Source organism: Carassius auratus, chromosome 19, assembly GCF_003368295.1.
Source record: "Carassius auratus strain Wakin chromosome 19, ASM336829v1, whole genome shotgun sequence".
Taxonomy (NCBI): Eukaryota; Metazoa; Chordata; class Actinopteri; order Cypriniformes; family Cyprinidae; genus Carassius; species Carassius auratus.
In genome coordinates this window covers 7,378,130-7,405,314 of record NC_039261.1, presented here as the reverse complement: position 1 = coordinate 7,405,314, position 27,185 = coordinate 7,378,130, and the positions used below count along the sequence as shown (strand labels likewise).

Sequence of the window (27,185 nt, the reverse complement as noted above, 5' to 3'; positions counted from 1 at the left end):
TTTACTGTTTAGTAGTTGTTTTTTATGTAGAAGATGTTTGTATAAGTAATACACCAGTCGTTACTATCACACACAGAAATGAACACATATTATTTCTGAAACTTCAGCATCTTGTATAGCTGGGCTCCCATGGTGAGAGAGGAGGGCAAGACAAGGAAAGAGAAAAAGAGAGAGGGAAGAGCATGGTGGAGCAATGGAGAGAGGGAGCGAGATGAAAGCAGGCTACAGCATGGGTCTGACGCCGGCGGTCGCCTCATCAATCACGGGCCGCCGTAGCCCAGACGAATGAGAGGCCGCTAGGAAGCCGCTCGCGTCTCTCCATCAAACTGATGTTTTGAAAGTAAGTAATCAGTGTTCTCCACGGGCACTCCTTCTGTGCCAGAGCACCCCTCCTTCCCAACACTCCTCCCTCCTCCCATTCGTCATGCACTCTCCCCTTGTTCTCCGCTACATGGAGTCAAGGCCTCTCCACCCCCATGGCATTGTGGGAGCCATACTTTATCCATCTCAGCACAGTGGGAAGGACCCTCCTATCCAAACTGCAAGGGGCTTTTTTGTGAACAATCATGCTCAACAAACCTGGGGGTGGGGGGATACAGATGATGTACAGAGGGGAAAAAGTGGTTGCCATGTTCATTATTTCTGTTGTTGACTTGCTGGACCACTCTGACACACACACACATACACACACACATAACTATATTAAATTATAGTATTTTTTCTTTTTGTTGTGTGCTACAGTAGAAAATGGAAAAACACAGGAAAAACGTCACTGCTTGGTCCTATTTTAAGTTATCCTAACAGGAATATGAGGACAGTTTTCAAGTTTCATACATTAATGGTATTCTGAAGCAAAGTATAAAAAAAATAAAATTAGATATTTGAAAAAGAACCCTGAACAAAATTTTACACTCGTGTTTTCTTTCTTTTTTTTTTTTTTTTTTTTTTACTTTTAACCACCGCAAGAGAAGTTGGCCATTCTAAGTCTGTGATGTTTTGAACATTGCAGCTTTACAGTGATACTAATTTATTTAAGTCCTCCAAAAAGGCTCTATGTTTATGCAAGACAAATGCACAAGAAAACAGGATAATGTGGAGACTATCAGTAGGGAATCGGTGCTGGAGTGCTGATCTAAACCCGATTGAAGACCTCTTGAAAATCCTTGGTGACAAAGCTTAGAAACCCACTACAGTTACCAAACTATAAAGAAGAGTGGACCAAGATCACACAAGAGCAGTGCGAGAGTCTAGTGATTTCCTGTGGCCACAGATGTCACTAATTTTTTATCCAAAAAATAAAAAGTTTTGAACCATTTACATTTCATATGCTGTCTGGATGCTACATACTTTGTCAGTGCTGCTGTCTCAGTACAGTGGCAATAATTAAGTTACTTGGAAGAATTCTCTTTAACTGACTCCGTGGAGCTTATGTAAATCAGAGACCACCACATTGAGACATCTTGCACGCTGGTCACATTTCCACATGAATATCTTGTTTGGCCCGTGACCAAAACCTCCATTTTGAGGATCAGATTGGGAGGGAGGAAGGAAGGCGGTGCGGCACACTGGAGAATAAATGAACCTCACAAGCCAGCTTAGACCTCGCAATGCTTTTACTCTGGAGCATATTTCACCACTGGCTTGGTTTCCAACACCACCAAAAGCCATTTCAATAAAGTCTGTATTTACAGTGAACAATGCGTGATGGCAAATGTCATTTGAGTTCGGCAGGCTGATTCCTCTTCTATCACATGATTCACAGAGGTCTTTAGACTTGTTTTGTGCATATGTGCTATTTTGGGTAAGAAGCTTGACTTCTGAAAGCTCAAAGCAATGGTGTGATACCGAAGTGAATGTGATTATATGCACCCAGACTGAAATGACGGTTTAGTGTCTTTAATCACAGAAAATAGTTTTTTTTTATTGAAATGGGAATTTGGACTTTCAGCCGCACAGTGTGATGAAATGTGTCTGGGTAAAATGATCCCTAATAAATCTTATGTACCATAACCCTAAATCGATTTTGTTGCGTTTATTAAACATCAGTCCCTCAATCAAATAATCAATCACAGTCAGGCGTCAATTAGTTTGTCATTAGCTTTGTAGATATATATTGGAGTCACATATTAGGAAAAACACACACACAGTATTTTGGGAAGGTGACAGTAATAAATCCCATCATAAGTGCCATTGGTTTGTCATATAAGAGGGCTAATTCCCCAAAGAGGAACGGATTGTAATGGATTACACAGCTCTCTCTCTCTCAGTTCTTCAAATTTCCCAAAGGTTTCGCAGCTAGAGGGCTTCTCTAATCATGCAGCATGACAGAACGTATGATTAAGTATTATAACTCTATGAATAATAAACAAAACTCTGCACCGTAGCCCAGGCAATGGACACACACTACCAGCTCAGCACCTCATGCGTTGAGATAACATGATTACAATGGTAACAGAATTATTTGAATACTTAAGTGACTCTTAAAAAGACATTAAATGTGCATTAGAAGCAAAATATCATATATTACATTTATTTTTAACCTATATGGTGCAGACATATATATTTTTTGAACTACTGATGTTATTAGAATGCATTTTCAGTAAAATAAAAAGATTGTTAGATCTAAGGATATACAGTATCTGTGGAAATGTGTAATACATCAATAAATAATTAAGTGATTTGACTGTCTCTTGGAGACGAGAGGCTGTGCATCTTCAAAATAAAACAAACATAATGTAAAAATAAAACTAAAATAACATGAAAAAAGAGATCAAGTGGAATGCAATCCACAATTTGGTTACACTTTATTTTGTGTCCTTGTAACAGTCTAATTATACATTTAAGTACGGACAAATACTGATTATCTACATCTACTTACTATAAGGTTAGGGTTTGGCTTAGGGTTACTTGCATGTAATTATGCATAATTAATTATTTTAATAAGTACATATAATGTGTAACAAGGACACCTTTAAGTAAAGTGTTTCCCTACATTTTTTTTTCTAACTTAAAGTATAATGCAAGATACAAGAGATGTAAAGTGAGAGGAAGTGCATCCACGTTACTGTGACTGGTTGACTGCTGAGTGTAATATTTGCCACCTATGTTTGTAAGTCCACTAATTAGCTCAAATGGGTGAGGCTTGTGAAAATTAATAGAATAATTAAAAAGCCACATATCAGAATTAAAATGAACTTGTAATGACTTAATACACAGAATGATCTATGAGCGAGCTGGTTTTTAGCGAGCACTCAGTTCAGTTAAATTAAAGATCCATCTGTGTGTCTGCAACCTCCACTGCACTTACGGTTTTTACAGAATATCTGTTGGCTAATGATCTGAAAACAAGGTGACTATTAATAATAACAGCTAAATAACAGTATGCTATGTGAATGAATACAGATACATAAAATAATTCTTGTCACCGTACAGCTAGCTATTATTGTTGAAGCAATGCAAAAATGCATATACTGTAAACTCGATGAGACTTAAATGTAATATGACGTTAATGTCATATGGTCATATGGGGTCATATGATGCGATTTCAATTGTTCCTTTCTCTTTAGAGTGTAGCAAGCTCTTGGTGCATAAAGAAGGTCTGTAAAGTTGCAAATATTAAAGTCTCAAATCCAAAGAGATATTCTTTATAAAAGTTAAGAGTCAACCACTCCTACCTAAAACCGCTCATTGTAACACGTCTATGTCACTGTGTGGACAGATTTGCATAATGCCGCCCAAATGTTCACGCAAAGAATGAAGGCATAACTTTTATTCTTGCTGTAGCCACTGGCGACATATTGTGGAGATGCTGTGTGTTTCAATGTGAAAGCGAAGGTACTTTGTTTGGCCTTCCAAAAGAGGACACAACTAGAAATTAGTATTTCAACACCGAATCAAATCCGGAACAGTTCAACCCAAATATTCAGATGTGTGCAGTGCATTTTGCGGAGGACTGTTTCCTGTGAGAGTAGCCTACAATCCCGGTGTCTATTTCTATAAAGTGGGGCAATTCCAACTTTGCAAGGACAGTCTGGCACTTCTGACTCACAGTCTGTAAGTACGTTTTCATATGTAAAGGATTTGTTACTGATGATTCAAATGTACATTTTGAGCAGTGTAGACTAACTGTTAGAGCTTGTTGTTTGTCATTTCTCCCAAATGCCGACATGGTTTTATGTTAATACAGCAAGATACACACAAAAAAAAAGACAGTTCAAGTCATTGTAATCAGTAATTATGTCCCCACTCCAGACATGGGGACTTGTGACTTGGTGACTTGGACTCGAGTCGACTCGAGTCGCTATTTTTAGGACTTGAGACTTGACTCGGACTTGGAAGTTAAATACTCGGGACTTGACTTGACTTGAGACCCGATGACTTGAATGACTTGAGTGTTAATCAAATCATGTTTTAAGTTTGAATATAAAATATATAAATTATTTTTTAAAATAAAGTTGATTACTCAGCTGGAGCGCAGGCTGAGAATAGCGTCGTGACTGGATCAGGACACTATCATCAGTCATGCCCTCTCTACCTTACACACACCACGCCCACTTAAATCAGATATCACATCACATCAACTTGTCAGCCTGAGAGGTACCGAGGGTCATCGCTTTTGTCTTCAATAGTTTGCGACTAAAAACGCGTGGAAAACGCTAGTCGCGCCGCTTTCTCCTTCTTTCCAAAGCGCTCGGGCAGAAGTGCTCCTGGGGCGTCTGTCGTTGCTAAGCATCCATGACACGCTCTCTCTCAATGAAGACGTAGAAATTTCAGCAAAGGATAAATGGATTTGCAGCACTAAAAATCGCTCGCAGTAGCTCTGCTACTAAATTCATTTCAAAATGGCAATCCATATACAGCTATGAACAGCTGTCACTTCCTTCATGTTAGCTGAGCTTTCAACGTTGATACGGGAAAGGATGAAGCTGATTGGTTAGTTATTGTCACATGACCTGCAGTGCGCTTGCAGCATTCTGAAAAGTTTAGATGTTTTTAACTCGATGCGGTGCGCGTCGTGAGCGCGTTGCTTCCATTATGAGCGCGCATACCGCGCGCCTACATTGGAAATAACGAACTTGCGCGCGCAAAAGACGTGATGTGAACGGCCCCTAATGATCCGCTAGCAGGCCGTCAAAAAACGCATTCCAGGGTCGGCGCTAGGGCTGGGCTAAGGGGCCATAAGCCCCGAATATTTTGTTACCTACTTGTCTTTCTCATAGAGCAAAACAATTAATCAGAAAAACAAATGTAGCTGCCGCGATTACCCAATCATGAGAGGTGCATATTATATATATATATATATATATATATATATATATATATATATATATATATATATATATATATATATATATATATATATATATACAGTACAGACCAAAAGTTTGGACACACCTTCTCATTCAAAGAGTTTTCTTTATTTTCATGACTATGAAAATTGTGGAGTCACACTGAAGGCATCAAGGGCTATTTGAGCAAGAAGGAGAGTGATGGGGTGCTGCGCCAGATGACTTGGCCTCCACAGTCACCGGACCTGAACCCAATCCAGATGGTTTAGGGGTGAGCTGGACCGCAGACAGAAGGCAAAAGAGCCAACAAGTGCTAAGCATCTCTCGGGGAACTCCTTCAAGACTGTTGGAAGACCATTTCAGGTGACTACCTCTTGAAGCTCATCAAGAGAAGCCAAGAGTGTGCAAAGCAGTAATCAAAGCAAAAGGTGGCTACTTTGAACAACCTAGAATATGACATATTTTCAGTTGTTTCACACTTTTTTGTTATGTATATAATTCCATATATAATTCCACATGTGTTAATTCATAGTTGTGATGCCTTCAGTGTGAATCTACAATTTTCATAGTCATGAAAATAAAGAAAACTCTTTGAATGAGAAGGTGTGTCCAAACTTTTGGTCTGTACTGTACATAACAAAAAAGTCTGAAACAACTGAAAATACGTCATATTTATATTCTATACTCTGAGAGAGAGAGAGTGTGTGTGTGTGTGTGAGAGAGAGAGAGAGAGAGAGAGGAGAAATGTAACAGTTTAATGTTGTATGTAAACTGTGTTTGAGAGAGAGAGAGAGAGAGAGAGAGAGGTGTTCAGAGAGGAGTCTGTTGGATGTTTAGTTTTATGGACTCAATGTTGAAAATGTAAAACATTTCAAACACTGTTGGCAGAAGTGAAAAATAAATAATTTTTAGGAAGTTACAATTTTGTTTGATTCCATGATGTATTTTACTGAACATGAGTATTTACAATGCAAATCCAAATTATTTTAATTTACTGACAGTTATTATATCTTGTCTTTTAACTTTATTAAGATCAGATTCTGCAGGTAAAATAACAATATTAAGGTGACTTGACTTGGACTTGACTTGACATAGCTTGTGACTTGACTTGACTTGACTTGCCCAAGAAAAAAATACTTGGGACTTACTTGAGACTTGAAGGTTAAGACTTGAGACTTACTTGAGACTTGCACATGTGTGACTTGGTCCCATCTCTGCCCCACTCGATGAAACAAATGCCTCATCTGTATGGGTTTTATTGTTTTTGTCTTGTCAGGACACACGGCATCACAATATGGTAAGGGGCGTAACATTTCAATCTCACACTTGAGGCATTCGGCCAATCACAATGCATTGGATAGTTAGCCAATCAGAGCACACCTCGCTTTTCAGTACAATGAGCCTTGTAAAATTTTACGCGTTTCAGAAAGGCGGGCAAAGATGATAAACAATAACAAGTATAACAATAACAATAAACAAGTTTTTTGAACCTTAAACCACATAAACACATTGCATTACACCAAATACTCAAAATAATGTTATTTTTACCAACGTCATATGAGCATTTTTATTGAACATGGACCAACATAACTTTATCTTTAAAGCATAATAAAACATATAACATGAAATAACTAATAACATATGAATTATATAAATTTTTTAATTGTTCTAAAATAAAATAAAAATAATAATAATACTGATGTCTCAGATATTTGCACTCATAGCGAAATTTGTAAAAATCAGAACTGTTTTATGAAAAAAGCATATAAGCAATATCCTATCCTGAAATAAAAGTGTACTAACTCAAATGCAACCAAGATTGGAGGGCCTAGAAAATCCACAGTGCATAAGCCATCGTCATGCTGCTTTTGACATCCTGTCTAGACACATCAAAATGCGATTTGCCAACCTCATTTCACCCCTAATGAACAGCCCTAATGAATATTTTAGGAAGAGACAACCGGATGGCGTCTTAAGCGTGTCTGTAGACACGTCAGTAGTGTGGCACTCTAGTGTTTTCACTCTGTTCTCTGTCGCTATGCAGCCGCTGTGTTCTGTGTGGCGGCCCACCTGCTCATTCCCTCATCCTTTCCACCGCGAACCTGTTCTGAATCCTAAAAAGCCCATCACTATCACAACACATTCAACTTTAATCACTTGGACTGTTCCATCCTCTGGTGTGGCTGTTTGTTTATGCTGTTGTACAGGCTTCAACCCGAGTCTTGATGTGTAGGGCGCTGAGTGGATTGTAAACAGGTTTACAGGATCTTGTAGGAACAGATCAATTCTCTACACTCTGTTGATCACAGTCACCAGACCTGTCACTCAGAACGTACTGTAGGAGGGCAAGTGTGTTGCGTCTTTTGTGCAGAGAAAGGAAAATGATGCAGTAATCAGGGGAAAGAATTATGAAACTGTAAAAGAGTAACCAGTGTTTAAACTTTTAATCATTTCGACCCTCGCAACCCCATCAATACGGCTCAAGTACCCCTTCAGCAACAGCATTAAAATCTTTAAAGTGGCCATTGTACTTAAAATTATTAAAAAACTATCAATACAATTTTTTTTTAACAATCTTTTATGATGGAATTTAAGTATAATCGTGAAGTGATGACATTTTACTGAAAATTAAATAAAGTGACATTTGTTAATGAAATATACTTTAAAAAAGTAATTTAAATCAATATATAGGGATGCGTCTAAAAAATTTGAATTTCGTGAAAAGGTTTTATTTTGTAACATTTCAAAAAGTAAAACTTTCATATATTCTAGATTCATTACATGTAAATTAAAACATAAAAAACAAAATAATAATAATTTTGAGGATTAGAGCATACAGCTCATGAAAGTCAAAAATCCAGTATCTCAAAATATTAGAATATTTCCTTAGATCAATCCAAAAAAAAAAAGGATCTGCAAAACAGAAAAGTTCAAGATCTTTAATGTATGTTCATTTATGCAGGCAATACTTTAGCACAAATGTGTGTGTGTGGCATGAAAGCGATCAGCCTGTGGCACCGCTGAGGCACTACTGAGTTTTCAGCTCGTTTGTATTGCTGGATCGACTGTTTCCCATCTCTCTCTCTTGAAAATATCCTATAGATTCTATATGGGGTTTAAGTCAGGCATGTTGGCTAGCCAATCAAACACAGTAACCAGCAGACGTCATGGCACCCCAAATCATCACTGACTTCGGAAACTTCACACTGGACTTCAAGTAGCTTGTTTTCTGTGCTTCTATAATCTTCCTCCAGACTTCAGACTTTGATTTCCAAATGAAATGCAAAATGTACTTTTATCTGAAAAGAAGACTTTGGACTACTGAGCAACAGTCCAGTTCTTTTTCTCCTTTGCCCAGGTAAGATGCTTCTGACGTTATGTTTCAGAAGTGGTAGCCCTTCTCCTGGAGACGTCTGAGCGTGGTGACTCATGATGCACTGACTCCAGCTTCAGTCCACTCCTTATGAATCTCTCCCAAGTGTTTGAATCGGCTTTGCTTGAGAGCATTTTCAAGCTTGCGGTCATCCCTGTTGCTTGTGCACCTTTTCCTACCCAGTTTACCCAGTGTGTGTTATCCACAAGCTGATGTATTCATTTTACATTAACTTAACAATATTAGTTGTAACATAAACCCTAATGTTCATAGCGGATTAAAAAAGACTTCTTTGAATTAAAATGGAAAAAGGAATGAATGTGAGCCGTCACATTTGAGAAGAGTGTATTGTGGTAATGCCTATTTATGATTTTTCACCATAAATTATAAGATGAATTCCAAAAATGTATGATTTAATAGTATTTTTAAATTACATGGAATCTCCTATTAGATCTATTGCAGTTTTTCACCATATAAAGAAACTAAATTAATAAATTAAGCGTAGACTTTTTTTTCAGTAATTTTCTGTTTAAATTATGATCATTTCTATTTTCCGCAGCAAATGTCAACACTTATACATGACACAAAGCCCATTTTTCTGTATTAAGGGTTTGTGTTTTGTGGCAAGGCCACAGGTGGGCATTTCTAAATTATCTTTCCACAGCGTAGGTACATAATTGAAACGCCTGGTGCCCTGGTCCCTTTATTGTCGGCCCCTGAATCATAGTTTCACATTGAGATCTAGGACACATTCCCTAACAATCAATAACAATAGAGCGCTGCCTCTTCATTCAGAAGAGCCTGTTGTTGGATAGATGACTGAGAGAGGTTTCTCTTTTGTTCGTCACCTTGCCTCGGCACGCTACAGATTTAAGAGATGAGGGCGCTGGTGGCAGCATCCGCTCATTTGTAACGTTTTGTTCATCTCGAGCTGTCAGGCGCCACACTCAGAGCAGGCAGATTGCAATGGGAGGTGCTTCTTCCAATGTACCAGCCAAAAGTCTTGCAAATGCTTTTTATATATATCTCACTGTTTTCTATGTTAAAAGCTAACGTATTCCATTGGTATTCCTAATTATGAAAAAACATACTTACATAATATATGTATATTTTATCAAGTTCAAGACTTGTTCGATCATTTCTTCTAATACTTACATAGCTGTTTCCACGGTAATTTATTAATACCTATGAGTATCATTATTATAGTTATGTTTATAGTTATATTTTAGAAACATTTTAATGAGCCTGTTGCTTAGGAAAGTCTCATTATCATGACATAATTACACTACAGGCTGAAGAAACATTTGCATCAAATTCAGTTAATCTAATTCAACCATAAATTAACTCACAACAGACATTACTCAGTATGTTAATTATCCTGAATACTATCAACACAACCAGCACAAAATAACATGCTAATGTCTCAAGACTAATCGACTGTAATGCAAGAAAAAATCATCAGTACAAACAATATATATGGGGCAATGGGGGTTAAAGGGTGGGCTTTATTTTATTTACAGATTTGTGTAGCTAATGTGGATCAACTAATGCAATAAATATGTAAATAATGTAACAAATAGCTACAAGGACCCTTATCTTTGCATTTTTTTTCCCTTTCAGAGTGCTTTTTATCCAGTTGTACCAAACATTTCAAGTGTTTCCGCTCACTGTGTACACAATATAAAGCAAACTTTTATTACTTTTGTGTGTGTGTGTTTGTTGTAATAACATAAAAAGTGGAAAGCTTTGAAATGCTGCAAATAGTCATCTTCAAATGAAAGTGGATTTTTTAATAGGATAAAACTCAACAAAATGGTAATGCATTCCCATACAACGCCCCTTTCTAGGAAGCGTGCCCAGTGTCCACAATAGAAAGGCTTTAGCCAGAGCACTGGACATTATTACAGATGCAAAGAGCCCAGCCAAAACATGAGCCATTACACTGCTGGAGAACAGCAGAGAGATACAGCCTCCACAACACAAAAGAAAACAAGGTACGTGGAGCCATGTTTAATTGCTGTCTTTACTGGGACTCTCAGAATGTTTAATTCATCACTGAAGAATTCAGGCCACCGGCTCACAAAGCTCTGACAGCAACACACACACACGCACGCATGAACGCACACATACACACACACACATATTCAATCACAAATTAAAAACAGTGTAAAAACATACTACTATTCAAAAGTTTGGGGTTTGTGAGATTTTTTCCTGCCTTGTGCTTTATTTATAGAACTTATTTTTTATATTTTATATATAAATATATTTTATATTTTATATTTCCAGATTTTCAAATAGTTGTATCTCGGCCAAATATTTTCAGACCCTAACAAACCATACATCACTGGGAAGCTTATTTATTCAACGTTCAGATGATGTGTACATCTCAATTTCCAAAAACTGACACCAGGGATCCAGGGTCACACACACACACACACACACACACACACACACACACACACACACACACACACACACACACACACACACATATATATAGTTCTCAATAATGATGACAATCTAAAAATTTAAAATAAATTAAAAGATGGACTTTTAACATAACTACTCAACAGATAACTAAAATTTACGATAAATAACAGAATGACAGCAAATGGTGGAAAAATATTCATATAAAAGTATGGACATCATTTATTTACAATGCAACGCATATTGGGAACTGAAAAAAGCTTTGACAAATTGTTCAATATGAAGCTCTTTGTTCTGGAAACACTGCCTAGTTGGAATAACATCTAGGGGAATTTTGTTGGTCTAATATGCAATTTTTTTTCTATAATGTAGATTCAAAATAATTCACATTTTCAGCGTGTGACTCAAAAAGCTCTGCATGCTGAATAAAATGTAATTGCTTTTTGACAGTGCACAAACACAAACAGTCACGCAAATAAAACAGATGGATACCTCCAAAAACACAGAGTTAAGCCAATACACACAAAAACAACACATGATGCTGCATATTTTGACAAATTTCCATGTAATTGGCTTTTTCCTCCTCATTTACATGCTCAGTTGATATGTAGCAGGTTGGCAGAGCAGCTGCCCAATATGGTCATGAGGAATTTATCACACGTCTCCACCTTACAAACCACCATCTGGGAGTATGATTAAAATGCAAGTTCATGGCGACTTTAAGCCGAACGCTTTCCTTCCAACTCTACTCCTTCAAGACATCCTCATACTCTCCACGCTAATGGCTTCCCTCGTCCTAACAGTCATCGACTGAGGAAGTATTAAAACATCCTGTATTTAAAGTTCCCTGGGGAACAAGATCTACAATGAAAAGATGTTCTCTGTCCTTGAGCGAGAGACGTTAGACAAAGAAGACAATTTAAACACAGATCTTCACTTCACTTTGTATTGGACACAAACTAAAGCACGTAAAACAGAATCACTGTGATGTATGATCAGTTGACTGTTTCTGCTTTTAAGGGCCTTTTGTGACTGGAAGCCATTTTGGCTCTATCGCACAGCTCCGAATGAAATTCATACCACAGCCTGAGCCATTGTGCCACACGAGAGAGTCAATGTGCTGATTTTAGAATTTTTCAGATTTCTGTTTATGGCTATGCAGCACATTTGAAAATAAAGTTACTTTCTATGCAGGCAAAACAGCCTGCATACATGTACATTACATGAGATGAAGAAGTAGAGAGGATTTTGACTGATATTAGAAAATAATTTGTGCTTGCCTGTGTAATAAATTAAAGTTAGACTAACATGTAAGCTGGTCCATGGAATGATTAAAAATTAAATAGTTTAGTTAGCATTAGCCATTGCTGAATCTTGTAATAATATATAAATGTAAAATAAATGGATAAATAAATGTAAAAAAATACACTAAACAATATAATTAATAATAATGAATCTATTATTTTTTCATTATAAATATTTAATGGTAATAAACTTTTTTTTATTTTACAGGCAGTATACAGAAACCATCTTGTAACATTTAATACATTAATAAATGTAGTTCATTTTAAGTGTAATTACTAAAAAAACTAACGGTAACGTCTCTGTTACGTATGGTAACCCTCGTTCCCTGAAGGAGGGAACGGAGACGCCACGTCGGTGACCGACTGAAAAGGAACTAAATATTAAAGAACATTTGCTCTTTAATATCACCAAACATTTGTTATTAACAAAAATACTAACAACAACATTAATAAAAGTAAGAAGAAGAAAACTTACTAAACTTACAATTTACAGAAGAAAATTTACTAAATATCTTCATGTAACATGATCTTTAATTAATTTCCTAATGATTTTTGGCATAAAAGTAGGGGTGCGCCGTTGTTAACTGAGAAGATGCGTAAATAAACGCTGAAAATGAACATGGATTTGCGCATCTTCTCAGTTAACAATGGGTCTGTGTAGTAACAGCTGTTCTATGTGAAATTACGCACCTGAAGGAATTTACAGCTGATTAGAGAACCGGCTTTACTGACGAGATGCGCATAACGATCAGCCGATCGTGATCGGCGCACCCCTACATAAAAGATCGGTCATTTGTTGATGTATTGTTGGCTATTGCTACAAATATATCCATGCGGCTTACGACTGGTTTTGTGCTCCAGAGTCCAATTTTTCTGTTATGTACACTCTCAGAAAAAAGGCACAAAAGCATAAACACATTAGAACCTAAATTGTATATTTGTACCTTTTTTCTGAAAGTAAAATCTGCGTAGAAAAGTACTGGTTCTTTTGAAAGAGGGATAAAATAAAGCACACAGGGAAGGTTTGTTCAGTACAAAGCCTTCTCAGAGATCCGCTAGCTTCACACTAATTGTCTCGGCTCCTCTACAAATGCACCTGCAAACAGGCCTCGGACCACTAAGCCCTCAAGGGGGGTCCGAGGTACAGAACGAGTGGGATCACTAGCCGGATTAGCAAGGATCCCACCTGACTACAGTGACTAAGCGTGATGGGGACTTGGCAGGAATTGCTCTGGAAGACCCATTCTGAAGGACTGTGACGCTCTAGAATGCTGCCGCTCCTGCCAGGCACTGCTGTCCGAGCTTCTTATCTCTCACTTGGCAAAGCTGACAGCCTCTGGTTGTCTGCCACCTCCACTTTAGGCCGGCTGCTCTCTGAGCTGCCTGAGGTCTGTCGAGTCGCTGATAAATGCCCTAACACTGCCCATCCCGACCACTGAATGTCACTGAACTCTGAGCCCCAAACTCTCCTCACTTTCTAAAAGCACTTTAAGAGAAGGCCAACTATAATGGGTTATATAGCCCTTCACATTTTTTTTCTTTGAAGAGACCCTGAGTTTTGTTTTAAGCTACTAAAGGCTTTTGAAGGACAGCAAGCGTGTAGAGAATGTGTTTTTTTGAGCTAAAACTTATAGGAATATTTGGTTACATTACAGGATATAAAATAGCATGTGTAGTGTTACTAGAGAATGCCTATAATAATAATAATAAACATGCATTTACACTTGAAATCAATTGATTACCTGAATTTGAATGGAATTTAAGCAGCAGCTGAGATTTAAAATCAAAATACACATTTTAAGAATTAAAATGGAAAGAAATTCAGTGTATATGCATCTAATAATAATAATAATAATAACAGGAGAAACTGTTGTTAAAAATGTTTGGCGTCATTATATTATATATTATATTTTATTTTTTATATTTAATAATTTTTCAGCAAGTAAACTATCCATTGTGAAGACTTACTTTGTAAAAGAATGATTTGAACTCTGTATTCATTGAAGAGAGAGAGAGAGAGATAGAGATAGAGAGGTTCTATAAAAATATCAAGCAGCATAAATGTTTTCAATACTGATAATAATAATAAATGTTAAGCACCAAATCAGCAAATTAGAATGATTTCTGAAGGATCATGTGACACTGAAGAGTGGAGTAATGGCTGGTGAAAATTCACCCTTAAATCAAACAAATAGAAACCAGTAATCTTAAATTATAATACAATTTCACAGTAATACAGTTCAAATTTATTTTTGTGATCAAATAAATGGAATCGTGGTGAGCAGTAAAGACTTCTTTACATTAAAGATCTCCCCTGACCCCATACTTTTGAATGGTAATGTAAATGTGCATACAATTTCACTTTTACATGCATCAAGTGAATGATGGCATCAGAGTGTAAGTTATCCATGTGATTATGCATTCAATTAAATCCGTCTAACAGTGTGTACATGCTGAGGGAAACTAAAGTCCATGTCTCTCAAGGTCACACCGAAGGCACTTCCTGCTCAGAATGCTGCTTCCGTCCGGGTGCTGTAGATTTCCCAGAAGTGAACGTCGGTTAGTGCGCCAACAAAATTGATTGGAACGTGGAATGCATAACATTGCTCTCAATTGATGTTCAATTCACTTTAGTCTTCCCCTCCCCCCTGTTGTTATTTAAGCTTTTGGCAAAGAAATAAAGAAAAGCACAAATTATATGAAAAGCACCTTTGTGTGCCAGTCTATTACAAAAGGAAGGGCTTTTCAATGACAAAGGCATGATGAATTGAAATGTAAATAATCTTTATTTCGAGCTCATATCCTGAGATAAAGCAACAACACAACACCTGTTTCTGATCATGTACATTTATTAAAAACATGCCTCAAGGATTTTATGCGAAGATTTTCAAAAAGACTACCGTATTGTGTTTCTTAAATAGACACCATCCTGACAGCATGAAAAGACTTTATGCCTTTGCGCTGGGTTGATAGTCTGTATCATTTTTCATCATGGTTAGGTAACTTTGTGTTTGTAGCCTTTAGATGCCAGGTTGCTTTACATGTTCAAAAATTAAAAGGGCACTGCTAATTATCCTGCCGCTCCTGCCTCTCTTCCAAACACAAAGTGAGCTGGAGGGGTCCTCTGCTGGCATTCATGCACACAGTCTGTGTGTGTCACGACTTGACAGAATCTGCAGCCGTTTTCAAATTTTCTGCTCTGATTTTGGGGAAATGGATTTCAATCTGGTAAAATGCATTAAACTGAGTGCTGCGATATTCAAGCATTACTAAACAAACCAACATTTTGATGTGGAGCTTTAAGGCATTCCAAATCTATTTTCACTATAAAAAAAATAAATAAATAAAAATAAATAACATAAAATAAAATAAAATAAAATAAAATACAGTTTGAGTTAAGATTTTTTTTTAATTATTCAGCAAAGATAAGATCAGGTGCGATTTATTTATCAAAATTAATTTGACATGAACCGAGATAAATGAATCAAGAGAAAACATTACCATCTACAGCCGCGAGAGGGCGCTCTATGCTGCCAGAGATGCTGCTCAGTGTTCCTGTAGCCTACACTGAGCAGCATAGAGCGCCCTTTTGCGGCTGTAGACGGTAATGTTTTCTCTTGGTTCTTGGTTTTAAATAAATGCGTCCAGTGTGACTTATATATGTTTTTTTTCCTCATCATGACCTATTTTTGGACTGATGCGACTTATACTCAGGTGCGACTTATAGTCCGAAAAATACGGTATTTTATTTTTAATATTACTATTTTCCGGTATTTTTGATCAAATAAATACAACCTTGCCGAGCATAAGAGTTTTCTTTGAAAAATATTTCCCATCAAAGGTTGTGCCTAAAGTGCAGTTTTGTAACCCAGACTTTTGACTTCCATTAATTATTCTTTCCACTTTTCCACTTCTCAGTAGTGTCCTTCGCTATAAGCTAAACAACCAGGTCACATCTTGAAGTCTGCGTTTTTGTAATATTCTCTGCACACTCATCTGTCAAGCTGCTATATGATATTTAACAAACAACATCTTCTTCGTACAAACATGTTAAGGCAAACTAGCCTTCACCTCGCAAACACAATCTTCCATTGCTCAAATAACCTGCGCTTCAGATAAATAAACCGTGAGTTATATCGCACACGCTGTAAATCACAGCCCGCAGGTTGAAAAGGAAGTGCCTGTGGCATTGAATTATCTATGACTACAATGCACTGGACTACCATAGTGCAGTAAACGGAAAGTGAGGTTGCCTTGCCCTTTGAAACATGGTCAATACACTGCCTTCCTGTGAGTGATGGAGAGGAGCAAAAGTGATCTAATCCAATCATCTCCAATAAAAGTAGAGGATAAATTGTGATGGGAGGTAATGAGGAGTTGTCTGGAGTTAATCCCACTGTCTCCCCAGTGAGAAATGGCTCATTCTTCTTCCGTCCTAAGTAAAACTGAGACATTTCAGGCCTTGATTTAAATGACTGTGTGAGATATCTATTTCCGGACAAGAGTCATTTGTTGGGCAACAACTTTTTTTTTGAAGTTAAACCCTGAGATGTAGCACTTCTGAAATTGTTCTTTGGCAGATACAGCGGATAAGACTTGAAGGGAATGGATACGACGCTTCAACACGTTTATGGTAACTGAGGTGTCACATTCTGGCTTCAATCATGTCTGCTCTCACAACAACGCTGGATCTAATCACTTTCGTCGCATTCTGACCACCACAGCAGGTTAGGGCTGAAGAGATGACTTTCTGTAATGCTGACAGGCTGGACAAGCTCATAGACCAAGAGCTGCTGGAGATATCTATACGCCAGCCGCGTTGAAGCTGTCAGAGCAGCATCATAAGCCACACAGCAGACTGTGGCCCTCTTAAAGAGCCGGCTGACGGATCCAGGGGAGGAATGACGATGCAGCTTTCAGTGGAAGCTCAGGGGAACTTAAATCAGAGGGAAATGAATTGAGAAGGGAGAAGTAGACTGGTAAAGCGAGCAGCCACACCTTAATGCCTGCAATGGTTCAACACTTCAAAGGGATGAGCATTTCATCAGATATAAAGCAGTTGGTCCCAAAAGTCTGTGAGTGTAAATATAGAATTTTAAATTTAATTTAAATAAGAAAATAAACAAAACATCATAACATATATATATATATATATATATATATATATATATATATATAAAATAAATTAAACATATGTACAATTCTGAATGCTGAGAAATTGTCATGGTCCTGCCATCATGTCCTGACGTTCCTTTAGTCTAGAGGCAGGATCATGACAGACCCGTGTTTTGTGTACAAGCACATGGGCCATGTGCTTGTGTTGTCTCGTTCCCTTGCCCCGCCCCCCTTGTTATCCTAGTCTTGTCGTGATTGTCCTATCTGTGCCACCTGTCGTGTCTTGATTAGTTCCCCTATTTAGATCTCCTAGTGTGCTCTGTCTTTTGTCGGTTCATTGTTTCCTCAAACTGTTCTACTTATGTGTTCCTACCTGTCAGCTTCCTGAGATATCGTGTCCTTGTAACCCCTCAAAGAAGTCGTTGTACTACCGTGAGTGTTTGTTAGTAGTTAGTGTTCAGAGTCTTTGTTTTCCTTGTTTTTTGTGTTTTGTAGAGTTATTTAGTGTCTACCCTAGTCCTTGTTTTCCCCCTCGTGGGTTTTGTTTTCCCCTTTTGCCTAATAAATCCTGTGTTCAGTAAATCCTGTCTGCACTTGAGTTCCTCCCTACCCCTCCTCATAACAGAAATGTATTAATTTTCCAATCCAGCTTCTCCCTGAAATTGTTAAAATACAATGTTATAATAAATGTAATATTTATTTATTTTTATTTTTTTATTATTTCCACAATAATAATGTGGAATTCAAAATCAAATTTAACAGATAGATAGATAGATAGATAGATAGATAGATAGATAGAACATATTATGACATCATGGTAACACAAACTTATTTTGGATGTGATTTATTGCAATTAATCGATTTGACAGCCCTAAATGTAATAATAATAATAATAATAATAATAATAATAATTTCTAAAATAAAATAAAATAAAAACTTGCAAATATTCAAATGGAGAATAAAACTCTTCATATTAATAATAAAACCAGCAAATGCCGCCTTTTCTAGTTAGCACAGACCATTTACAACATCATTAATTGACAATTAGCAGCAAATAATTTGATGAAATGCGACAGTAACTGTCTGTGTAATTTCCTAATGAAACGTTTGCACTGGCAAACGTCAAGAATAAAAATGAAGCATTTTACATGTAACCTCTTATAAGATACAGTACGTGCTTTGAACCACCACTCTTTGTTTTTCAAAATCACCTTTGCAACAGAAAGCAGGTGCAAAATAGCAAATAAATTATCATATTAATATATCTACATTTCCAGCCCAGCTGCCCTTTACCTGCTTGAACTCTGTGCTCTGGTTAACACCAGGGGTGCTTTTAGGGCGACCTGCCCAAAATGCAGAGATACTCTGAGCACAAAAAAACTTCAGTAAATAAGCTGCTCAATCAGACAGCACTAAGACTGGAACAGAGAGAATGAAGCTTATCCTTTATTAAAGACATCAATTACGCATCACTGGAGCACACCAAACTACCCGTGGTGCTTTTTTTTTCAGGAGTTCCCAACGTCTCCTGGCTTTGACTAATCCAATAAGAGGTAATCATTGAAAGGCGGTGACCCAGAAGCGCGTGAGAGAGATGTCGGGACACTCTGTAAATGACAGGTTAGATCTGCGATGAGGTGAGGGGTGGCATCACCTAATCCAAATTCACACGAAAGGTCAGGCGCGCACAAGTTTGCAAAACAAATTAATTATACACAAGACAGATTAATGCGCAGCAAAACTAATGCCAGATATGATTAAGTGATGAGGCAGGTTTATCTGTTGATCTAGTCTCGGATGAAGGAGCAGTGCATACACGGGGCAGTGAAGCTTGTTGCGTTCACATCTACATGTATCAGCAGCTCCCTCAGATGTCCGCTGTGCTTTGTTTATGCAGCAATCAGCATTGGAAAAGGACCGGCTCATCTACATAACATGCATATTCAAATCAGGCTCGCTGGCTCGCTTTTAAAATCCTCTTTGACGTGCCCTCACTTGCCGCTAAGACACTGTCTTGAATAAATCACTGTAAACAATGTGTTAACATGTCGCCGCTGCACGCCTGAAGCCATTACGTATTCCCTTGACCGCTTGCTTCGAATCATAGGAAATCTTACGAGCATTTAACGGAGCTGCTAGGGTTGCCAACTTCTATAGAGGAGAGTAAGGGACGCTCTTGCTCTTTTCTTTTTTTAGGACGATATGGGGAACAATGCAAAAAGTAATCCACCAATTACCACCATTTTCCACTTATGGAAATTTACTCTGCATTTAATAACCCACCCCAATCTAACCTACTGTTGAATTGTTGATCAACTGTCATTGTTGTTGAGAGCCTCTCTGCGGCACATGGCTACGTTTGCTGTTACAGAGATGTGTAAGATAGATGTGTAAGGGTAAGTAGTTTTGATTTGCTTACTGAAGGACCTGACTGAAACCCCACGGAACGCTACTGCCTATATGACACTGACTGATATCCAAACCATACTTTCCAAATGAGATGTAATTAAAAACTTGGCTTGAGTTCAATTTAAAATGTTAAAGAGAAGAGGAAGGGCATTTCAGGCGATCGATACTCATGTTCATTTCCTCTAAGAGCTGCACAAGCGTGCAATGGATTTTCCCCTTTGTAACAAATGTAGCGTAGTGTACGAAGAAGAAAACAAACAAAAAAAAAAACTTGGTAATAATTACCAATCTTTTACTCATCATCACCAGGGTAGTCAAGGCTGGAGAGAATGAATCAATAGCCCAATTTGAGCCCAATCAATAAGCAGCAGAGGTGAAACATTATGATGATATAAACATTAGATGCTTCCATTATGACTAATGATTTCATCCATAAGGTACCGCTGGAAACGACATATAATGCACAGGCATGGCAACAACACCAAATGAGGAAACGCTTGCCGTTAAAACATGCAAGATAACATCTAAATCACAGATTCATTGGATTACACACAGTTACAAAGGTGAGATCACGGATGGGGGCGATGGCTCATTTAAGATGTCCATGGGTTTAGACAGAGATTTGACAGGAAGCTGCCACCGTTTGCACCACAAGATGGATGAGCATGGCAATAAACACCAGAGAGCAAGGCATTTGGACTCACCATATTGTTGGTGGCTCGGACCCCTCCACCTCCAAGTAATCGTACTTTTCCTCCGTCTGGAAGTCTGTAAAAATGATGGAGATGGTGTCTCCGGGATCAGCAAGTATGGTCCACGTACAGTCCGCACTATTGTAATATTCACTCGGGAAATTGGGACTCGTAATGATGCCACTTGAACCCCTCAGAGTATCACCACATGTGTCCTCAGCTGTCAACCAAACACGAAAAGACTTGTGTTAGGAATCGGCCTTTAATTTCTAGACATACTTATACAGTAGAAAATGACAGCTGAACCTTTTGGACTAAATCGAGGCCACTTTTCACATTTGAACACCAATTGTTGAATGGATTCTGCGCCAATTCACAGCCCATTGTTGGGAGTTAAAAATAGCTTAATGGCGATTTTGTTCAATTTTAAGCGTATGAGAGAGAAACTGTGGCTATCTGGCGGTGCCGTTCATTAATTCGACACGCACTAGTTTAAAACAGGCTGTCCCATGATTCCTTTTATCATGTTTTAGTGAGGCAGTGGCTCTTTTGGCTGCTTTTATATATTTGTCCCTCTCTCGTTTAAGTTTTGTAAATGGTTTCCGTCACAAAAAGGTTTTCAGAAAAACAAGGTCCCAGCTGCATTTCCAAATAGACTCAGAGCTCAACTCTGGTCTCTTCTGCTAGTAGGTGTCCAATTAAATTTGAGTGTGATCTTTTTGAATTTACCAATTGCAAATTGTAATTTCGTCTTTGGAAATCGAGTTGCAAATAGAACTATGTACAGATAAAGACACATGGACTAGTCTGTGCAAACATGATAAATTATATAAAAATAATTTATACAAACAAGCATTCACTCATATGCACGTACAGTCATGGCACAGAGCCATGTGAACGTACATATAGTGCGTACATAAATATGTAAAAAGTGATGCTCCGATGTGGAGAATCACTTTTACCTGGGATCGACACATAGTAAAGGTGCAAAAAGTCTTGGCAACGAGAAGTTACATTGAAACAATTAAGAGAGACGCATTGACATGTCCATGATGGAAGCCATGTCGATGCGCGCACACGCATACATTTGCATACATTAAATGTTGAGAACGTACATACATGACATGCATTCACAGGCAGAAATACAAAAGAGCACATGCACTCAGAAAGACTGATGGAAACCTTGATGCCTCTCACTCTTCTAGCGGTTATCTTTCGTAAAGCTAATATTTATCAGTTTACTACCTTTGATAGTAAACCTCTCAGTAGAGCTCTATTGTAATAGGTTAATCACAAAATTCAGCAGTCAGATATTTTCTTAATATCCGCTGTATTCTTCTGGAACATCTGTGGATTTCATTGAATTTCATTCGATTGCTTCGCGTCTCTTATTATGAAAACGATATAGGTACTTCTGATTTATATGGATTTCCACATGACTTAAGTATTTAGGAAATGTTCAAGCTGCTTTTTGTCTATAGAATAAAAGTGGATGAGGACTAGTGACTGTCATTCTCTTCCTTTGTATGCAAAAAATATATATATTTATGTATTTTCTTGTGTCTTATGTTTGAAGCAAGAAAATAAGCCAAACAGGTTTGGAATGACACAGAGTGAGTAAACAGTAAAAGAAGTGAGGTAAATAAGCTCTCATTGAACATTAACATCATAATAAACTTATAAAACAAAAGAAAAGGCATGATATGATTTGAAAGGTGAGAAAAACATGAGAGGGAGTCTGAAATACATGTTTTGTGTTGCAAATTCAAGCTTGTCCTAAAACATTTCCACACTCTGTTGGCTGGGAAAAAGTCATGAGACATTAAAACCCAAACTACAGTTATATCAATGCTAATGTCAGTAAAAAGCACGCCCACGCACGCACACACACAAACACACACACACCTATTAATGTCACTGAGCATGTGATTGACAGCCTCATAAAAATGCCATTACATAAAAGGAACTCAGGAGACAAAACGGACAAAGGTGTGTTTGGGCGAGTGTGAGAGAGTGTTCTCTTTTGTTTACACTGATGAATGTGGTTGCATCTCACTTAGATATGTAACAAGAATACGAATATGTTTTTTTTTATTTTAAATAGTTTTTCTTGCACAACTCATAGAACTTTTGTAAAAAAAAAATATATGCAAATGAAGTGTGACTTAGTGCCTGTAGGCATGTTTAAAATGATCCTCACCAAGTCAATGTTGAGGTAGCCTTTTGGTGTGTTGCAGAAAATATGTAAACACTTCGTACATATGTAAACAAACATACAATCTAGAAAAATCGACTTAAATGATAAAAGGGAAAAGTGATGGTGTGTGTTTCAATAAATTCTAAAACAGCTCGGCCTTGATATTTGCATTGTAATGTGGAGCGACTGACTGTGGGCTATGATAGAGTCCCTCAGGGAAATATTTGTGTCAGTCATTTGTAAATCAATTCTGCATTTAATGCATCTCTCCGAGTCAAATGTGGACGAGCTAGCACTGCATTTCATAAAAACTGGAATAATAATGCAAGAGCATATAGGGTCGAAAAGAAGTAGAAAAATCTCATTCTACAGTTGTTCATGGGCAAACAGCCAACATGACCTCCAATTCATATTGTGCTGTAAAATGCATCTTGAATATAGTTATACATTTGTCAAAATATGGGGTCAACAGTACAGTTGTGATCTATGCATAGCTAGTTTTGTACCACTAATATAAATAAAAAAAATAAACTCTCTTATTTGTCTTTTGTTAGCCAATAGCCATCGTCCATGAGTTTAGGAGTGCTCAAGTACCAAGAGTGTTGTATTTAAGAATATTTATTTAATCACTAAATTACACATCAATGTAATGAAATATTTTTATTTTCTTAAAAAACCCAGCATACCTGAATTTATTTATAAGTAAGTTAGTAAATAAAAATGTATATATATATATTGTGCATTCTTGCTGGAAAGCTAGCAATGCTGAAAATTTTTACGCGACAAAATTAAATAAAAGCAAATAGTAATTTGATATTACATAAATATATGTAATATGAAAATGAAAAATGTTCACCTATTTCAACTTAAAACTTAACAAAACTAAAAATGTACTGTATATATATATATATATATATATATATATATATATATATATATATATATATATATATATATATATAAAAATGAAGAACATTAACTAAAGAAAACATTTTTGAAAAAGCTCACATAGAAGTTATGAAGTATGAAGTTTCATTTCAAAATACTTGCGTGAATAAGCTTTGAGAGGATTGTTGTTTTTTCAGCAGTGTTAAAAATTCAGTTACTGTCTCCCCTGCACATTGTTTCAGCTCAGCCCATCAGCTAGACTCCAGACACAGCTCTGGGACAGGACTATGGATTGAAATGCAGGACTGGTATAAAGGCTGATGCTATGATGGTAGACACAGACACAAACATGTTAGCAAATGATCGTTCAGGGGCCCATGGGAAGAGATGTGGTGTCAGGAACCTGACACTCTCCTGTCCATCAGCTAAAAGCCAGCCTGACTAGACTATATATGTACATACTGCAATGGGCCATTAAGATATACAGGGGGTTCTAAAAGTCTGAGACCACTGAAATTTTTTTCAGAATCTGAGGGTGCAAAAAAAAAATCTAAATATTGAGAAAATCACCTTAAAAGTTGTCCAGATTAAGTTCTTACGAATGCATATTACTAATAAAAAAATAAAAAAATAAAAATATAGGCCTATATATATATATATATATATATATATTTACAGTAGGAAACTTACAAAATGTCTTCATGGAACGTGATCTTTACTTAATATCCTAGTGATTTTTGGCATAAAAGAAAAATGTATAATTTTGACCCTTACCATGTATTTTTTTTTTTTCTGTTGCAACAAATATACTCCAGTGACTTAAAGGGGGGGGGGGGGGGTGAAATGCTATTTCATGCATACTGAGTTTTTTACACTGTTAAAGAGTTGGATTCTCATGCTAAACATGGACAAAGTTTCAAAAAATAAGTTGTACGTTTGAAGGAGTATTTTTGTTCCAAAAATACTCCATCCGGTTTGTCACAAGTTTCGGACAGTTTTTTTCGAGTATGGCTCTGTGTGACGTTAGATGGAGCGGAATTTCCTTATATGGGTCCTGAGGGCACTTCTGCCGGAAGAGCGCGTGCTCCCGTATAGCAGAGCACTGAGAGGCTGAGCACAGACATTCACTGATCAGAGCGAGAGCATCGCGAAAAGTCACAAAAGGAGTGTGTTTTTGGTTGCCAGGGCAAGACAACCCTGCACAGATTACCAAAAGAGAAACAGCATTAAGGGACCAGTGGATGGAGTTTATTTTTACAGAGCATCAACGGAGTTGTGCAAGTGTTTGTGTTTGTTCCCTGCATTTCGAAGATGCTTGTTTTACAAACAAGGTCCAGTTTGACGACGGATTTGCGTATCGTTTATTTCTTAAGGAAGATAAAATCCCAACGAAAAAGGGTCACGATCGTGTGTTGGAACCACAGGCGTTGAGTAAAACTGCTTCAAATATCTCTGTGTTGTTAACTTAGCTATCGGCGTGTAAGCACATCAAGTAAACAACATGCGATGTTGTCATCAAACTGCACTTTCCACATGTACAGCTTAAAAAAAAAAAAAAGACGACAAAGTGGAACTTAGTCATTTTCCAAAACCGCTAAGCAAATATATACAGTTTCAGTACATACCACATAGAGACGTCGTTGCTGATGCTGCTCTTGTTAAATTTCAGCCTCTGGATCTGATTCTGGATCATAAATATACGCTGAATCTGACTGTTAGCCATGGTTTGTTTTGGTTGGTTTTGTCCTCACCGTGTCACAGCTTCCAAACGCTCTCAACACAAAAGCCTACTGGCGCTCGTGATTCTTTAGCTCCGCCCACACGTCACGCCTCCAGCCGGTCGTGTTTTTCCAGGAAAAATTGGTACAGACTATCTTTCTCTTATGAATATAATAACTAAAGACTTTTTGGAGTTATGAAGGATGTAGTACTACTGTATAGGTACTCAAGATTAACAGGATATTGAGTGAAAACGAGCATTTCACCCCCCCTTTAAGACTGATTTTGTGGTCCAGGGTCACAAATGTATAATTAAAATGTAACAAATAAATACAATGCATGAAACACTTCAAAAGTTTTTTTTTTTTTTTTTTGCCTTCAACTTTGGATTGAAAAAGCCATTCTTTGTTGCAATATGTCCTGAGTCCATCACCTGGCCAGGTCCATTAAATCACATTCTGTCACAAAGCCTATTTCTTTCATTTTCTGTTTCCACGCAATGGCCTATCTAGCCAGATATTGTGTTCTCGGGGGAGGGGGAGGCACCTGTCAGTGACTAGAGGTGGAATCTGAGCGTGATGGAGTCTCTGTATAATCCATGTGATGTGACAGTTGAGAGGGGTGGAATATGGTGATTGAACTGCACTGAGCTACACTGGGTGTGTGTGTGGGGGGGGGGGGGGATTGGGGGGCTTTGGTCTAATCCAGTCATCGAAGAGCAGGATAAATGAACACGTTCTGACTGCGGAACGCTCAGTTGAAGAGTGCATTTGTATGTGTATTATTCATGCATTCTCAATGTCAAATGCAAATAAATTCAAATGGACACATACTGTATTCATAGGTATGGGTATATTGTATGAGGCTAATTCTGGTTTTATTGCACAAAAAAGGGCAAATGAATAATGTGCAACATACAAAGTGGACAGGATTACGACTGACATTCACTAGTCCAGTCTAGAATAAGCAGAAAGTAAAAGTAAAGAAGGTTTTAACATACCTAGCCCTTTTTAATTATTACCTATTTGTAATTTTGATGATGCTCATTTTTATAATAATAATATCCCAAATAATCTACTAAATAAACCAATGGAAGTATTCGGAATGAATGAATGAAGGAAGGAAGGAAGGAAGGAAGGAAGGAAGGAAGGAAGGAAGGAAGGGAAAAAGGAATGATGGAACGATTAAATAAATAAAATTCAAGTTTGTAAAAAAATTGTGTTGCACTTATATGTCTCCACAAAAAAAAAAAAAAAAAAAAAAAAAAAATATATATATATATATATATATATATATATATACATAACTTGACCTAAATTAAAAGGTTAATTTTTTTAAATCATTAGATGATCGTCATGTAACTTTTAATTTTTATTTATTTGTTTGTTTGTCTGTTATTGTTATTGTTGTTATTATTAATAATAATAATGATATGATATAATATCATTTAAAACATAAACAATATAAATATACAAACAACAAAAAGTAAATAAACATTGTGTACAGTGTGTTTGTGTGATTAAAAACATTAAAGATTTCTAGATTTCTGAATATATAAACAATTTTAAACAACATTATGAATCATAATAATTTACATTTTATGTTATTCTATATGTCTGATCGTCATTTAAAAGATTTTGAATGTTCTATCCTGAAAAAAAAATAGCCAGTGTGACCACTGAGATGGCCTCAAAAACACTGTTCCTGACAAATAGTCACATCTGGTCACTCAGTTCTGAAATCAGATCTGTGCTACATTAGGGGCTCCTC

At 37.1% G+C, this 27,185-nt stretch overlaps 1 protein-coding gene across 6 annotated transcripts in view; it reads right to left on the bottom strand.

Moving 5' to 3' along the window:
- The window catches only part of csmd3b (CUB and Sushi multiple domains 3b), a 373,951-nt gene that overhangs the window by 193,700 nt on the left and 153,066 nt on the right, over positions 1-27,185 (bottom strand). For all 6 annotated transcript variants that reach the window (XM_026288598.1, XM_026288599.1, XM_026288600.1 and 3 more), the window contains exon 5: positions 20,624-20,831. In XM_026288598.1, coding sequence (XP_026144383.1) covers positions 20,624-20,831 — 208 coding nt within the window. The remainder of the gene's footprint in view (positions 1-20,623; positions 20,832-27,185) is intronic.